Genomic DNA, 17,149 nt, shown 5'->3' on the forward strand with positions numbered 1-17,149 from the left:
ATTACATTCTATCCCTTGAAATTTCTAATTTTATAACAAGTGGACCATTTTATCAATAAATCATCAAGTCAATTAACAATTTTTAATGATATCATAAATATATTTCAATTAATAGTTCAGGTAATTTTATATTATATAGGATTGCAGTTAGGAATTTCATTTTTCTAGTTAATTCTGTTAAATAAAAAATTCTTAGAAGGGGTATTTGTAATTTTCTAAATTATAAAACACAATCCATATTTTAAGTATACCTCAGGGAATGTATTTGTAATTTAATCTTTAGTTCATTAAAATTTTAGGGCAATTTTAATAATGTATTTACAAATAAATATTTATATTTTGGGTAAATTACACTTTGTCCCTTTTATGTTTAACCACTTTTCTACTTTGGTCCTTAAATTTTATTTTTTCTCACTTTGGCCGTTTATATTTTTCAAGTTTTTCTCAGTTTACTCTTAAAACTCATTTCTGTTCAAAATTAGACAAAAAAGCCCATAATAACTGTCACATAACATAAAAAATATATATTATTATATTAGAATTTAAGTTTATGTTAGAGATGTGAGTTGCATATAATAAAATATTTTTATGTCATGTAATTGTCAATGTGTCATTTTCTGTTTGACTTTAAGAGTAAATTGAGAAAATTTTGAAACATGAAGAGCTAAAGTGAAAAAAAAAAAAAACAAATTTTAAGAGCCAAAATGGAAGAGTGACCAAACATAAAGGGGGCAAAGTGTAACTTACCTTATATTTTTGAAAAAACATAATTCTAGATACCAAATTTAAAATTTATTTATTTTTCATTTTAAATGTTCTAGAGGGCTACAATTAAAAATAATAATAATTGAATCATTGTTATATAAAGAAAGATTTAATAATAACACATTAATTTTAAATTTTCAAATTTAAGATTTTGACTTAATTTCCAAACATATATTTTTGGGAAGTTAATTATTAAAAATGAAGAAAAATTAATACCTATTGAATTTTTAAAAAAAATTGCTTGTTTTCATTTTTCAGAAAACACTTTTCAGAAAATTCTACATTTTTATTTTCCGTGTTTTTTTGTTTTTATTGAATTTTTTTAATATTTTAAGCAATTTTTTTACTTTTTAGACACACTTAACATAAATACACCTAAAAAGTAAAAAAAATGGTAAAAAAAATCTTTTAAAAATTCACTAAATACCGAAAATACAAAAAAAAATACAAGAATTCAGTACATTTTTTTGTATTTTTATGTATTTATTAATTTTTTAAAATATTTTTGCACAAATTTTTTACTTTTTAGATATATCTAACTAAGCTGCATCTACAAAAGTAAAAAAAAAAAATTAAAATTTAAAAAATATTCACTAATAAAAACAAAAGAATACAAAAACCAAAAAACTCAATTTTCAAAAATCTTAATCCAGAAAACTCAAATCAAACACACTATAGTATTGCGACATGCGTATTTTTATTTTTTTTATTTAAATTTGAAAATATGAAAAAATTGGATCTAGAGTTTGTTAAAGGCAACAACACAATGTTTTGCAATTATAGTTGGTATAGATATAGATAGATACTCCAAGGCTGTATTTAGTTTATAAATTTGGAGACGCATTTGAAAAAGGAAAGGGAGAAGAAAAAATATGTGTGAAATGTAGTTGTATTTAATTCACATTTCACATTCCTTTTCATTTTAGCACTATTGTTTTCTTAAACTACCCAACTGGTTAAGAAGTTTTTCTGATAGTATACCTCTCGGATACTTTCAATGCTTAACTTACTAATATTTACATTTTTCATTAACTACATAAACTTATCAATGTAGCGTCTATGAGTTTTATTTTGGAGAATAAATTGCAGACAGTTTTATTCTAGCAAAATTGACCACTATCATTTATTCAAAATGAAAAAGTGAATACACTGTTGGAAATTTGAATGACAAGAAGAAATAAATAACCAGTAGCAACAAAACAAGAAAAATAAGTGCAGAACTTCTAAGACTTGCAATCTGTGAGATATCCCCATCCAACAGCACAAGTCAGTTCAAAAAGAAAAGCCAAATTCAGGAGCCACAACGCAAAAACTTTAAGCCATTTTTAATGTATTCCCTATATCAATCACAAACCGATATCTAACATCAGCTTTCACGAGGCGCTCCATTGCAGTATTCACGTAGTCCATCGGTATCACCTCAATGTCTGCCGTTATGTTGTGTTTTGCGGCAAAATCTATCATCTCTTGTGTCTCTTTTATGCCTCCAATGCAACTCCCAGCCACAATTTTCCTCCCTGCCATTCAAACATTGTGTATTAAGCGTTTGGAGCCTTTCGTACATATAATTTCTAATTCACAAAGCCAAGGAGCCTTTCATTATATTTTTGCTCAAGAACAGTTAGGTAGGCAATTCAACCACAAAAAATACAAGCACTCACATGGGTGTGTGTAAGCGTTTGGAGTATTTTTCTATGGTTGGACTGCATGAACGTTTGGTTTATTTTTTCTATGTTTAGATTTTGTGTACATAGAAGTGTTGTGTTTCTTTTACATACATTCCTCAAAACAAATTAGTTATGTTAAATGCTTACCCATGAGCAGAGGAAAGACTGGAAGCTCAAGCGGCTTCTCTGGTGCACCAACCAAGATGAGCTTTCCATGAGATTTCAACAAACCAATCAATGGTAGAAGAGGGTGAGGTGCAGAAACCGTATCAATGATACCATCCATTGTGCCCATAACAACCTATTACATTCGACACATCAAAACAACAAGAAAAAAAGTTATCAATCAAGAATGCCCATTAACTATTGATCATAACAAGACTCAAAGCTATTAAGGAAAAAAAATGGTTACCTGCATCTGAGTTGGGTCACGGCTATCCAAAAAAGAATCAGCACCAAGCCGTTCAATAGCTTCTTTCTTCTTGTCGGGAGAGGTACTAATCACAGTCACTTTAACACCAAAAGCTTTGGCAAATTTTACAGCTGCATGACCAAGCCCACCAAGACCAACCACACCCACATGCATACCAGGCTGGTCAAGCCCAAAGTGTTTTAGAGGACTATAAGTAGTGATCCCAGCACAAAGAAGAGGTGCACAACCATCAAGAGGAAGACTGTCAGGGATGCGAATCACGAAGTGCTCATCAGCCACCATAATATTAGAGTAACCTCCATAGTTTGGGGTTCCATCATAGTAGATGGAATTGTAGGTGAATAACATTTTAGGACAATAGTTTTCTAGATCATTAGCACAATTGTCACAAGTGTGACAAGACCCAACCAAACATCCCACCCCAACTTTGTCTCCAACTTTGAATTTCTGCACCTTGCTACCTACCTCTGTTACCACACCCACTATCTCGTGCCTGCGTTTGTCAATTCAAATGAAACATGTCATATCGTACTAACTAAGGAGTTGGCAATTTTATATCCATTCATATGTTAGATTTTATTAATTAAGTGGTTAGAATTTCATCATCTAACTACCAATTTCTATTAATGGGATGTAAGAACAATTTAGTACTGATATACCAATAGAAATTATTTATTTAAATGACATAATTTCATTTGGAATTGTTATTTTAAAAGAGAATGCCCACTAAAATGACATTTAATTATAAAAATGTCACTGTCACATAATCAAAAGAAATACATAAATAAATAAATAAGTGCAATAAACAAGCCTAATCATAAAAAAACACAAAGAACAAGGGGAAAAAAAAAGACTATCACTACAAGAAAACACACCTTTGGCGACTAAATTTTTAGTCGCCAAAAGTCCTTTTTTAGTCGCCAAATGTCGAATTTTCACTTTCCCCGACTAAATATTTTAGTCGCCGATTTTGTCGCGAATACATGGTCGTGAATACCTTTGGCGACTAAAAAACTGTTAGTCGGCAATGTACAGGTCTTCAACGACTAAAGAATTTGTCGCCAATAGTTAATTCCATTTTTGGAAACTATACATTTAGCGACTAAACTTTTAGTCGCCAATAGTGAATTTTTTTATTTATTTATACATTTCCCGACTAAACTTTTCGTCGCCAATAGCCAATCTTTCGGCGACCACAGACTTTAGTCGCCAAAAGCCATTTTCAGAAAAAAAGAAAAAAAAATTGCCTCTGTTGTTCCCAAGTTTCGAACCACCAACCTCCCAACATTCTCAACCTTTACCAACACTCTCACCCCACTACGCCACTACAACATCACATGAATATTAATGCAACATATATTATTTATATATTATATTGACCAGTATTAATACAAAATTATATATATATATATATATAAATAATTATTTTTATTTAATATATTTTATGTAAAAAATAAATTATTTACTAAAAAAAATAGGATAGTACTTTTGGTGACTAAATCTGAATTTTAGTCGCGAATTCTATATTTTTTTGGCTACTAATTTCTGTTTTGTCGCTAAAAGAATTGAATCACGCCTAAGGATAGCACTTTTGGCGACTAAACTGAATTTTAGTCGCCAAAACCTGTACTTTGGGCGACTAAACTGCATTTTAGTTGGCAATTCTTGACTTTTAGCTACTAAATTTTTTTTAGTGGCCAAAAAGGTTCACTTTTGGCTACGAAATTGATTTTTGTCGGTAAAACACGTATAATCGGCGACCAAACTATTTTTTAGTCACCAAAACGTATACTTTTGGCTACTAAATGTTTTTAGTCGCCAAAAAACCTTCACTTTTGGCTACTAAAATTTTTTTAGTCGCTAAAACCCCTACATTCGGCGACTAAACTGACTTTTAGTCACTAAAACCCCTACATTCGGCTACTAAACTGTTTTAGTCACCAAAAGTGACTTTTGGCGACTAATTGAATTTTAGTCGCCAATTTTTCTACTTTCAGCGACGAAAAATCTATTTTTAGTCGCGAAATCTGCTTTTTCTTGTAGTGTATATGGTGTGTTGGGTTTGAAAATTGAATTTTTTATTTTTTGTGTTTTTTCGTTTTTAGTGAATATTTTTCAAGTTTTAAGAATTTTTTTTTTTACTTTTTCAGACATGTATCTAAATAGTAAAATATTTGTGAAAAAATATTTTAAAATTTTAATAAATACACAAAAATACGAAAAATGAACTGAATTTTCGTTTTTTTGTGTATTTTTTTTTTTGTATTTTTTGGCATTTAGTGTATTTTTTAAAGATTTTTTTCCACAAATATTATACTTTTTAGTAAGTGTTTTTATGTTAGGTGTAATTAAAAAATAAAAAAAAATTGTTCAAAATATTAAAAAAATTCGTCAAAAACATTAAATACGAAAAATAAAAAAGTAGAATTTTTTGAAAATTGGAACCAATTTTTAATTTTGAGAAATAAGAAATGCATAATAGACTCAATGGACTTAGATACAAAGTAACATGTTTCAAAATTACAAATTAAAAATGAAGATTGCATTGTCAAGATATTTATACAAGTAAAATATATGTATGCGTGCACGAATGCTAATATAAACAACAAACCTTTTTAGTTACAACGAATATACAAATATATGAATGAAGGCATCTCAATATAAATCATATTTTATAGCTTCTTGTTTTGGGTTGAAATTGTATAGCTTCTGGTTTTAGACACAAAAACAGAGCAATGCATTGACATAACCCAACCAACCCAACTGATAATGGTCCAATTGATTTGGTTTGGTTCTTGTATTTTTTGAAAATGTTTGGAGAGAGAGAATGAAAGATGCATGAAGTGGTACCCAGGGAGAGAAGGATAGTTGGTGCTGCCCCATTCGTTCTTGATTGTGTGAAGGTCCGAATGACAAACCCCACAATACAATACATTGAATGTTACGTCTTTTTCTCCGGTTGCCCTGTACCACACGAAAACCCAATTAATACAATAACATACTGCCGATTAAACACAACCATATATTAAACATTAATCGAATGAAATGAAAAAAAAAAAGAAGTAATATACCTTCTGGAGAATTTGAAAGGAGAGAGGACACCAGATGTGTCTCTGGCTGCCCATCCCAAGGCCTCGACTGGGTGTTGTTGCTCAGCAGGTAATTTTGCCATGACAGAGAGAGAAAGAGAGAGAAAGAGAACAGAATGTTAAGAAATCTAGAGAGAGAACAAAAAGAGGGATATGCTATTGGCTAGTGGTGCAAAGCAGTGACATGTGTTGGGTCTGTCGTTTGGGTTCGTGGATATATATACTAGTTGAGGACTGGAATGGGCCTGACGTTGTCGATGAAATCAGTGAGACATTTCGTAGCCGGTGAGATCAGCCATTGCTAGGTTTGTTCCACGGAAAAGTATTCGAATTCCAATTATAAGACGTGGTGGGTTAGTATTGTTTATTCATTGGTCAATTTTGTTATATAGCTAGAAAATTAACTTTTATGATTCTATTTAATTTTATTATAATTTATGTGACACTTAATATAAATTTTATCTATTTTTGTTGGCTACAGAAAACTATGGAATTGGCCACGCCCAGGTACACTAATCCGTAATGGTGTTATATTGCTTTTTTTTTTTTTTAATTTGTAGTAGATATGGAGCAATTATCAGTTGTCGAAAAGTCGACAACCATAAGTTTTGATCAATGTCACATGTATGTCTTTAATTTCAACATTTTAACTTCACGTGCTCCCCACATCATTGAAAAATTATCTAGAGTTCAATGCTTCACTCTGCTAAGTTAATATTTTTTACATTATCATTTAAATCAATAGTATATTTTAATTTCACCTTTTCCCCATCATGGACAAGTTATTCAGAGTTCGATGCCCTACTTTGATAAGTTAACATTTTTTAAATTATCACTTAAATCAATGAATACATTCCAACTTTACCTTCTCCCCATCATGAAAAAATAATCCAGAGTTCAATGCTCCACTCTACTAAGTTTACATTTTTTACATTATCATTTAAATCAATAATTTAAGATGACTTCTTCCCTACACCCCTGAGAAAGAATATATTATATGCAAGTTAAATTGTTTTTTTGAACTGACTAGTTCGGGAGATCTGACTAGTTCAGGGGATCAATCCTATTGTTTACTTGAAAGAGTCTCGATTAAAACCAAGGCTTTTGTCCTATATAAGCATGGCTACAAGAAATTATTTACACTTGCGAAGTTTCAAATTTGAGACATTAGAAGAAGCACATCCCCCAAACCTCAAATCTTAACCACTAGGCCAACTCTTTAAGGTTAAATTATAACTAATCTCACAATGAATTATGAACAAAGTTATAACTAAATATCACTTGAGATATAATCAAAGACCTCATTGGTCATTATTCAAATAACAATCATAATTAACTAAATATCACTTGGGTTTTTGATTTTTTTTTTTAAATATTTTTTTATACTAAAATTCACAAAAATATAAAATAAGTTAAAATAGTTAATAGGGCAAATTATTGTATCAACTCATATTTTATTTTTTTTTCTCACAAATATCATATTAAATTATAAAAAATTTAATCATATTCTCAAACACAAAAATTTTAACTTATTAAAATAACTAACTTTTTAAATGAGGCGATTGTCACAATTTGGACAGTAAGAGCTGTTTAATTGGGTGGATAAGATTATTAATCATGTGACTCATATTTGAATGTATGGGATTTTGATGGATATTCGATTTTAATAAAATGAATGAATTTTTTAATTTGTACAACTAATAATGTAGCATTAACATATAATTATGATTATATATTTCTACATCCATTGCAAAATGAACGTGAACAGAATTGAATTATTTATCCAACTAATTCAACTAGATAATTAATTCTATACTAATTTTATAAATTATTAGTCGCTTCACTATTAATCTTGCTAATCAAACAATACCTGAAAATTCAATTCATATATAAAATTTATACAAAATATATTATAAAATGGATGTTGCAATAATATTATAAATATAAATTATCTTTATAAATATTTTATTTTAAAATGAAAAGTCACTATTAAATGACATTATTATGCCTTCGTTTTGGAATATGGGTTGATTTTTCGGCTATTTTAGCCTGAGGCTAAAAAACCTTATTTTGGATAAGTTTTTGATTTTTTTAACTATTGTGATGTTTTGGATGTGATGTTTTGTCTTATTGAATTTTTAGTAAATTATATCTTTTTATGACTATTTTAACCCAAATCCTATATGGCAAACAAAGCCATAAAAATTTTGTATTAATTTTTTTATTTGTATATAAAAATTTTGTATTACTTTTTTTATTTGTATATAATTACTGTTTCGTCTGTGTTGGTGAAAAAGATTAGTCATCATAAACAATTAAATAATAGGGGTGGTCCGCAAGGGCTCAGATTTTATGGACCGGATCGTTTCATGGCTTTGTGGCCAGTGGCTCATGGCAAGACCCTTTCTTCATTTATCTTTTGAATGTTAGTTTTGGATAGTATTAGAGTAATTTGATTAGTTATAATTATAATTTTATGTGCTTTATTATCCACAGTTATCTTTTGAATGTTAGTTTTGGAAAGTATTAAAGTAATCTGATTAGTTATCTATTTATATATTATATAAGGAAAATGAGATTTCTAATTCACATGTTCTAATATCTCAATGTTAATTTTTTGCACTTCCACTTTCATTAGAGAGAGAGTGTAATACACCTCATCTTTTTATGTTCATTAAATGTCTTTTTTGAGACCACAAATGTTTTTATTTTGGAAAATGGAGTCCGGAAGTACCAAAATTGGACCAGAAAACACTCCAGAAGGCGCCACGTGAGCCTCACGCACCAAATGATGTCGTCAGCGGCTGCCACGCGTTACCACGTGCCAGACCCGCTTCCTACGTGCTGCCATGCGCGCGCTGTCTGGGTCGTCCACGCGTGCGACTTGCACCCTTCCACGAGCGTGTTAAGCTGAGCCGCTTCGAGCCGCGCCACGTGAGCTGCCACGCGCGAGCCGTGCGCTGAGCGGCACACCAAGCCGAGCTGCTCCGTTTTCCGTGCCAGCTTGGCTGGTTTGACGGCTGGGTGTAAGGGTCTGTTTGTTTGTTTTTTTTTTGTTTTTTTTTTTTTTTAAAATCTAGAATTGTGTTGAATGGTCATAAGTAATTCGTTATAGCTTTGTTTTAAGCGTGGTTAGTACTGTTAGACTCAGAATTAAATTTTCTATCTTCTGTAAAATTTTCAAAATTTTATGAAAATAAAAAATATTTTTCCTGAAATAATAATTCATTATTTCTACTATAAAATGCTTCTGGTGTTGCATGATTAAGTTTCTGGAGCTGAAATTTTTACTGTAGGCCACTGTAATGGTTTACTATTTGCTGGTATGATTGTTGTATTTTTCCAGATTCTGGAATATTTATTTATGATTTCATGTGTGTTCATTAATTATTTAAAATTCTAGAAAATACCAGAAAATTCCAAAAAATTTTAGAAGTGATATACTTTCTATTATGGCATAATCTGATTATTAAATATAGCATATTGTTGTTTTTGCCTAGAGTTTCTAATATGTTATGATTCGAATAGCATGATTAATTTTTTTATTTATTTAAATTCCATTATTAATTGTAACATAGCATGTGTTGATTGTGAATCTACATTATGATGCTATTGTATGGAATTAGAATATTTTATCATGTTTTTAGACATGCCATAGTCAGTGGGAGGTTGTTCGGTTGAGAGAAATCTTTGTAGATTTACTCCCGAAAACTAATATTTTGCGCATAAATAAAATAAAATTAAATTTTGGATAATTGTCACCTGTGGCGCAAGAGATGATTACGAGCATAGCAGATTTTCGATCTTGTGACTTGTGTAATATTGTCACTATTTAATTTAGATTTTTGCGAAAAAATTATATTATGCTAATCAAATTAATCCCAATGTGAATTTCTCTCTAAATTGACTTAGCTTATAGAAGTTAATTTGGTTGACCTAGACTTAGTAGAGATGTTCAAATGTGAACAATGTAACCCTATTCTTTAGATGAGCAAAAGTCTTGGAGACTTTAGGTTAGACCTTAATTGAGCCAAAGTAAGGAAACATGACTCAAAGTTGCTGTGGTTTTGTTGCCTTGTTTGGCACAATAAAAACTAATGTGTGCGCTATGGTTAGCAGCACGCTACGTAGTTTTGGTTGGCGAGTTTTGGAGTTGTGAAATTAGTAAGCCCTCAATAGATCTATATATGATCTTGACTATTGAGCTGTGTGGATTGACTTTGTAATTTGACTTGTAATGATGTTGCATCATTGGAAGAAGTAACATTCAAGAGTCACGTCATCCAAAAAATGCGAGCTTAAATGAATTAGTCATTTAAGTGTAAGATGAGTAGCCAATATGAGCAGTGTTTCGCTCTCTATCCAACTGTTGGCATGGATGGAGCAAAATTTCATGCACTATAATAGTGTGCATTAAAGTATCACTTGAAGTTAAAAGATTAGCGCTTAGTAGTAGAAAAATCTATTAATACTAAGTGAAGAGATTAGCGCCAAGTGGCTGCAAAATCTATTAACATTGCCAACTTGTCTAAGTTTGGACACTTACTGTTTCCACACTTGAGTGTGAGACATGAGGAGGTGCTTCTTTGTATGGTTCCTTAGCTAGGCTAATGTTTTTGAATAATGTTTACCACTAAGCGCAAACGTTGCAGCATAGTAATGAAAAGGTCAAGGCCGACAAGGTTGTTATGACTCTAAGAATTTGACGCATGACTTGTGAGAGCTTTGTGTTGAATTAGACTCTTTAGCCTAATTCGCGCTTAAGTTATTTCGGGAGCTGTCATAGATTGATAGCTTATTCTCTCCTTCTTGTGGATAGTAGAATTAATTGCAAGTAACTATGAAGCGAGAAACAAAGATGGCAAGAGGAGCATCGTGATCTTTCAACTAGATGTAGTAAAGTGTATGGAGAATAAAATTGACTTGAAGGTGCAGGGGATTAGCACTTACTAGTTAAATTTGTGACTTAAGTGCACTTGATATCTCCATGACATCCTTTTATGATCTAGTGAACATGAATTAGTCGTGAGTCATTACTTATTTGGGCCTAAACCTTTTAAACTTGTGTTCAAGAACTCACACATTAGAATGATTGGAATTAGTCAGTGGTTTGTTATACTTAATCACATTAATGAGAAGATGACATGGATGGTTTGAGTAGGCCCTTTCGGGCCCACTCGCTTGTGACATCCTGCTCTCATATGAATGTGTAACTTTGTTCACAATGGTTGCGCACAAGTAAGTAGGAAAGTCGTAAAAGGTCATTGGTTTTGGCACATTTAGTCCACTATTATATTTGTGACTAGATATGTGTAAGGGTATGATAGCTAAGCCTCAATCTTGACACATTTATAGATTACGATACGCATCTGAGTCAAGACTATTTGATCTCCCATAAGTCAAAAGTTTTAAGATGATTTTTGACATTGCACATATGAGGTTGAGATCAATTAGATAATAACTTTCGTGCTTTTAGTTTTGACCAAGGTGGCGAGCATCTATTTGAGTTATTTTAGAAAACTCTGTGAAGAGAAATGGATGCTTAGAAATTGATTATTCCTAGTACTCAACAACACAATGGTGTAGTAGAGATAAGAAATTAAATATTGTTAATGTTAGGTGGATGATGGCGCAAAATGTTTCCCAATTGGGAATTGCACTAGTTTGTTGCCTATATCCCTGACTAAGTGCCCTCCATATCAGATTTTACACTCCATTTGAGTAATGGGTTAGCGGAGAGCCATCTATGGACGATCTGTAACTGTTAAGTAGCTTATCCTTATCTTACTTCTCATAAGGTTGCGAAGTTAAGACCTAGGGTTCTATAACGCATTATTGTATGCTGTCTTGTAAACACATAGGGTCATGTGGCGCATTATTGTATGCTGTCATGTAAACCCTCCGGGTCATGTATATATAGGTAAGCAGCTTTGTGGTAGTATAACTAAGTCACATAAAGTTTTCTTAGTAAAGGTGACGTGAATAGAGTTTTGGAACTCTATAAGATAGAAAATTCTAAGCATAGCGCTTTTATGTAGCCTAGTTGAGAATGGAAAGAAATTTCCAATATCCTAGAGATAGTGGAAGCGATGTGCCTACTAGTGGATTACTCCATTAGAGAAGAATACTCTACATTTTTTGTTGCATGGTAGCAAATGTGAAAATTTTCCACGTCATCACTGGGTGATTGAGAGGGAAACATTCTTGATTGCTCCGCAAGATGATAAAGAGCCTAGGATAATGCCAAAGGCTCTAGTCCCCTGTTTTTAGAAAGTGGATCAACGTTACGCAGTTTAAGACAAAGTCTTTGAGGATTAACCATTTCTATAATTTGGTTGACTTTCCATTATGATGCGAAACTGTTCTAAAGTTATGCGCAATTTGGATAGTCATTGTTGAGGCATAAGGCTTGCTAGATACCGAAAAGTCGCACCATTGAGAAAAGTGTAGACCATGAGAAGACTTCCTCCTGCGCATCCAGAATAAACGCAAATTAGTCACCAAAATACCTTTAGAGAGGTTATTGCGCAAGAGGTAGTGATCTTGAATCACTTCATGTGAGGCGCACATGGTGGATTCCATTGTACATACTTATCGCAAGAGGTGCTGATAAGGCTTATGTTTGGAGTCTAGAATTGCGCAAGCTGTGGTCGAGTTTTTTTAAAAAAATAGATCACTTATTTGTTATGAGATGATGGGATGTTGACACTATTATGGTTTGTGTCATAATGATTAGCATGTGATGATGTCAGCAGGCAAGATTGGCTCACTCACACAAGCAATCGCCCTTGGCGCTTAGAAGCGAGCAAGGATGAGACTAGTGGTTTATTTTTATTTAGAGCCAAGAAAGGCTTAAATTATCCACTATGTATGTCTCCTTGGTTACAACCAAGATAAGGTCTTGATAAGGACCAAACATGGATGTTTGTACCCACTTTCCATGTTGTGCTTGTTATGATTAGCCAGATGCGAGATCTTATTTGGCGCCTGGAAGGTGAGCAAATAGAGAATTTGGATTAGGCGCTAGAAAGCAACTAGACTAATATCTGTATAGTGTATCGAGTATGACGTCACTTTTTTTGGAAGAGTTACTGCACCATAACATGTATTCATACTGCATGTGCTTGGCGACCGAGTAATGAGGTGAGATAATGGATCCCTGTTTTCTCACCGTGTGAGTCTTACGTGTCATTATTGATATGACTTTCATTTATGTACCCTTTTGTGACTTTTGACTATGTCATAAGGTAAGGGGTTGATGTTCTGCTACTTTGATATGTTGTCTGCGGTCATGTATGATTCGGCCTTAAGGGATATCACTGGGAAAACGGTCAATCCTAAACTAAATGGTATGAGGGCAAAGGGAAGATCATCTAGTATTACACCACTGTTGTGTATTCATTGCTGGCAACTCACATCGCTCTATATGAGAGGCAGATTGAGTGTGAATATATTGCAAGAATTGAGAAGGTCAAACATGCTCTTTTCGAGGGATTAGAGATGTTTTTTGGACCGGTGTAATTAGATGGGTCTGGGGTATATGAGACATTATTTCTATTTTTTGGGTTGATGTCTCTATGCTGGCTCTTTTTTGAGTTTCTAGTATAGAGCTTCCACATGCAGGTGTTTCTCAGCAGTCGCACGATTCATTGGCTAGGATGTGATTGTTTAATATTTGGGGAGATTGAGATAGAGATGTGGCTGTGTCATGCCAACTCATGAGCGAGTGGGAGATGTTAGAAATTGGGCACTCATGTGGCATGAGCTATGAACCTTTTGAACCTTATCCATGTAAGTTTGAATTTGAATTCAAAACTTATTTGGATAACCACTCATGATATCTATATCTATCATATCAACTGATATGGATAGATTGATATATATATATATATATATATATTTATATATCTGATTATATATTTTATATAATATATTGATATCACGTACGTTATGTGGTTTTTACCTATAGCCTTTTTTCCTAGACTCTCTCTTTAACTCTCTCCCATGAAGAGAACAATCCAGCCTCTATACTGTGACTGTGTGGGTGATACTCATACTGTGGTATCACTCCACTGCTAGGTGTTCATTGTTCGCATTTTTAGAAGCACGTGATTTACCCACGAGATTCTTCACTTCAGGTTCTATCACCTCAAGGTATGATCTGAATTTTTTTACCCGCTGCGTTATATACTTGTTTTACAATAACAATTAGCAATGTAACCAAATTAATATCAAATGCATTTCAATATTTCAAATTTTATTCAAATATCCAACAATACTAAACATAAGAATCCTAAAATGTATCTAACTACATCCATAAATCCCAAACATAATAATTCCTAAAAGTATCTAAATATTCAACAAAATAACCTATAAAATGAAACAAAGAAAAATAAAATGAATGCCTACGTGCAAAATGACAAATTATCATATCTTTAATGACCATATATATCACTATTGAACCACGAACATCAGTCACCAACCTGTGAACAAAAGGATAAAAACATGAGTATTTTATCAATGCATTAACTTCAAAAATAATATACAAATATAGTTAAAATTAATTGAATTAATTAAAGTTATTTCATTTTTAAGTGTAAAAACATGAGTAATTCATCTTTTTTTGAATTAGTTAAAAATTGAGCCTAATTTCCAAACCAAAAGTTTGGTGCTTATATCGTGAGTTTCTACAAGTCACTTTTGTCCTTAATAAGGTGCTCAAACCAATTCTTGGGCATTTTCATGATTATTAAATGGTTTTCCCTATTTTAAAATATGGCTTGGCCTGTGTTAAACTGGTCTGGTTTGGTGTCTCATATTGCTAAATCTATTAATGGTAACTCACTTGGCTCTATTATCTTTAGGCTTGATCTTACCTGCACTGTTTACCTTATTTGGCTTGAGAGGAATAATAGAGTCTTCACCAAAGAAAAAATTCCTGAAGAAATCATTGGTTTGAACAGCTTTAATATGGTTAGATTTAGAGTACTGTCACTTAAAAATTTGGAAACGAATCCAAATGATGCATGGTTTTTAGCTACTTGAAGGTTGCCCTCATTTATCCTCTGTGCAAATCCTAATTGATGTTTTAGTAGGTGTATCTAACAGTTTCTGCAGGTCGCCCTGGCCTCATTTGATTACTAGTATACCTAGTTATGGTGCTTGGAGCAGATGTTTGAAGCATTGAGTTGAGAGTGAAGTGTTACTATACTCAGGGTTGAGTGAATGTGAGCTATTATATGCCATTATACATGTTTTCCCTAACAGTTTGCTATGTAGGTTGTTTGTTGGCCTTTCTCTTTAGGGATTGTGGATTAAGTGTGGTGTGAGCATATAGTTAGAAGGTGGGCAGTTGTGAGCTTGTGGGTTAAGAGATGTAAATAATCATAAAGGAGTGTCCCTAACCTTTTCTTGTAGGATTAGATCTATGCTGGTACGTTAATAGGGAATTCTTTGGTGTGGGCCTAGTGATGAGAGGATATAGGAGTGTCTTGTAATACTAGAACACTGGGCAGTGTAAATATTTTTGGTTTCTTTTTAGCCTTCTCCTACGGGCTATGTATGAGTTATTTTGGGTAGTGTAATTATTTTTGGCTTTTGTTTGGCCATCTCTTACTGTTGCTGATTATGGAAGCTCAGCTTGGATGTTTGGGTTGCTCCAGTTGCTGCTAGTTTATGTTGCTATATTATCATTTTGGTGCTCCTGCTTAACTAGGCTTGTTAAGGTTTGTTCATCTCCTCCCTCCAACTTGAATGGGGGTTATGAACAGGTCTATGATGTTTGTAGCCTAGGTAGTCCCTTACTAGTCCAGTTGGTGGTTTTGTTTTCATTAGGGCTTGTTTATGTATAGTTTTTGTTAGGGCCTGGGGTATGTCCCTTGTAAACTTGTTTAGTTGTGTTGTTTTATATTATAACTTATTTCCCCCCAAAAAAAGAGCTCAAAAAATGCAAGTTTGAGCTTAATTTTGAAATCAGGAGTCTAGTGCTTGTTCCATGAGTTTGTGTAAGTCACTTTGGTCCTTACTAAGTGTTTGAACCGATTATTGGGTATTTCTGTGGCTAATTCAAATTTTTGGTGATTTTCTTCATAGAGTTTTGTAACCTATTTTCATACCTAAAGTGTTATGTTTTAGATAGTTATAGAAATATATTACATGTTGTAAGACTGTTATCTGTATACAATTTGCCTAGATCAACAGTTGATTCTTGGTTTTTTTAGTAATGGAATTTACCAGAATCCATTTTGAAGCTCCATATATCCAGCTATGGGAGGGCTACTAAGTGATAGGAGTTTCTCTATATGAGAGTTGAATGAAGGGGAGCAGTACACTATGTGTTTTACTAATTGTTTGTTGTGTTGTGTAGATGTTGTCCATGGAACTTGAAGATATTCTAAGGGTTGAGTGTTGTGAGCCACATATCTCAATGCTACATAATATTAGAAATGAGAGGTCACATGGTGGGTTGAGTGGCACTAGCCTTCACCTATTTGTTGCTAAATGGTTGGTGCTACCTATGTGTTGGTAATACTTAAAGCTCCCTTGCCAGGATCATTTGAGTCTCAACAAAATGGCACTCTTCCTTGGTGGTGGCTACAACCAATACATTTCCATGGATGGAACTACTGTGATATCAGCATTGGTTATTCTTGCTGCTGGAGTTTGACAAGAAGCGGAATCATGGAATGGCTACATCTTGCGCCCTCTTGCTGATCTACTATGGCTATACTCTGTTGTTATTTTCTTATGTTATTACCTCATGTCTAAAATCTTTAATATCAGAAAATGTTTATTTTATTTTGCTTATCTTGGTGGGTTGTACTAGGGAACTGTGGAGTCTGCCATTAGTAGTGGTGTATATAGTCTATGTAGCAGGGACCAGTTGGCCTTTACGGTTATTTTTTTATTTTGATGCTGCTGGTTGCTGAAGTCCCAGGCCCTAGGTTTTCTAGATTTTTTAGAGTTATGTGCATGTTGAAATTTCTAATTCATTGGTTAAAGTGGAACAAACTACATTGTATGAAGGTTGCCAACTTGTTTTTCTTGAGGAAACATGTGCCAATGGCAGCAAAGGAGCATTAAAAATATGAAAACTTTAATTTTCTCTCTTCTATTTTATTTCAGCTCAATCTAGCAGAAGTGTTTTAAAGGATTGATACATGCACATCTGTTCCATTTTGTTTCACTTAAACATA

At 32.9% G+C, this 17,149-nt stretch overlaps 1 protein-coding gene and 1 long non-coding RNA gene across 3 annotated transcripts; one reads left to right on the forward strand and one right to left on the reverse strand.

The window, feature by feature from the left end:
• Nucleotides 1-1,858: 1,858 nt before the first annotated feature.
• On the reverse strand, nt 1,859-6,145 carry LOC114268951 (putative mannitol dehydrogenase). Its single transcript, XM_082866909.1, has 5 exons — nt 5,937-6,145; nt 5,716-5,829; nt 2,845-3,358; nt 2,580-2,733; nt 1,859-2,282 (listed from the first exon to the last, which is right to left on the reverse strand). Exons 1-5 carry the CDS (start codon nt 6,035-6,037, stop codon nt 2,080-2,082), a joined length of 1,086 nt encoding a protein of 361 aa, XP_082723035.1. The 5' UTR covers nt 6,038-6,145; the 3' UTR covers nt 1,859-2,079.
• Nucleotides 6,121-16,842, forward strand: LOC114268952 (uncharacterized). 2 transcript variants are annotated; one of them, XR_003631456.2, is made up of 3 exons: nt 6,121-6,307; nt 6,436-6,461; nt 16,321-16,842. It is a non-coding gene; the product is annotated as an uncharacterized LOC114268952 (long non-coding RNA). The 2 variants fall into 2 exon arrangements; XR_003631455.2 differs by having other exon boundaries at nt 6,121-6,303.
• The last annotated feature ends 307 nt before the right edge of the window (nt 16,843-17,149 follow it).

Source organism: Camellia sinensis, chromosome 4 (genome assembly GCF_055761805.1).
Source record: "Camellia sinensis isolate YWXY chromosome 4, ASM5576180v1, whole genome shotgun sequence".
Taxonomy (NCBI): domain Eukaryota; kingdom Viridiplantae; phylum Streptophyta; class Magnoliopsida; order Ericales; family Theaceae; genus Camellia; species Camellia sinensis.

What these genes read in the sequence shown, in the direction of transcription:
- LOC114268951 (XM_082866909.1), bottom strand. Translation starts at nt 6,037, where the DNA reads ATGGCAAAATTACCTGCTGAGCAACAACACCCAGTCGAGGCCTTGGGA. An exon ending in CCTTTCAAATTCTCCAGAAG is followed by an intron (nt 5,830 to 5,936) that starts GTATATTACTTC and finishes CGTGTGGTACAG; the next exon opens with GGCAACCGGAGAAAAAGACG. An exon ending in AGTCTTTCCTCTGCTCATGG is followed by an intron (nt 2,283 to 2,579) that starts GTAAGCATTTAA and finishes TTTGAATGGCAG; the next exon opens with GGAGGAAAATTGTGGCTGGG.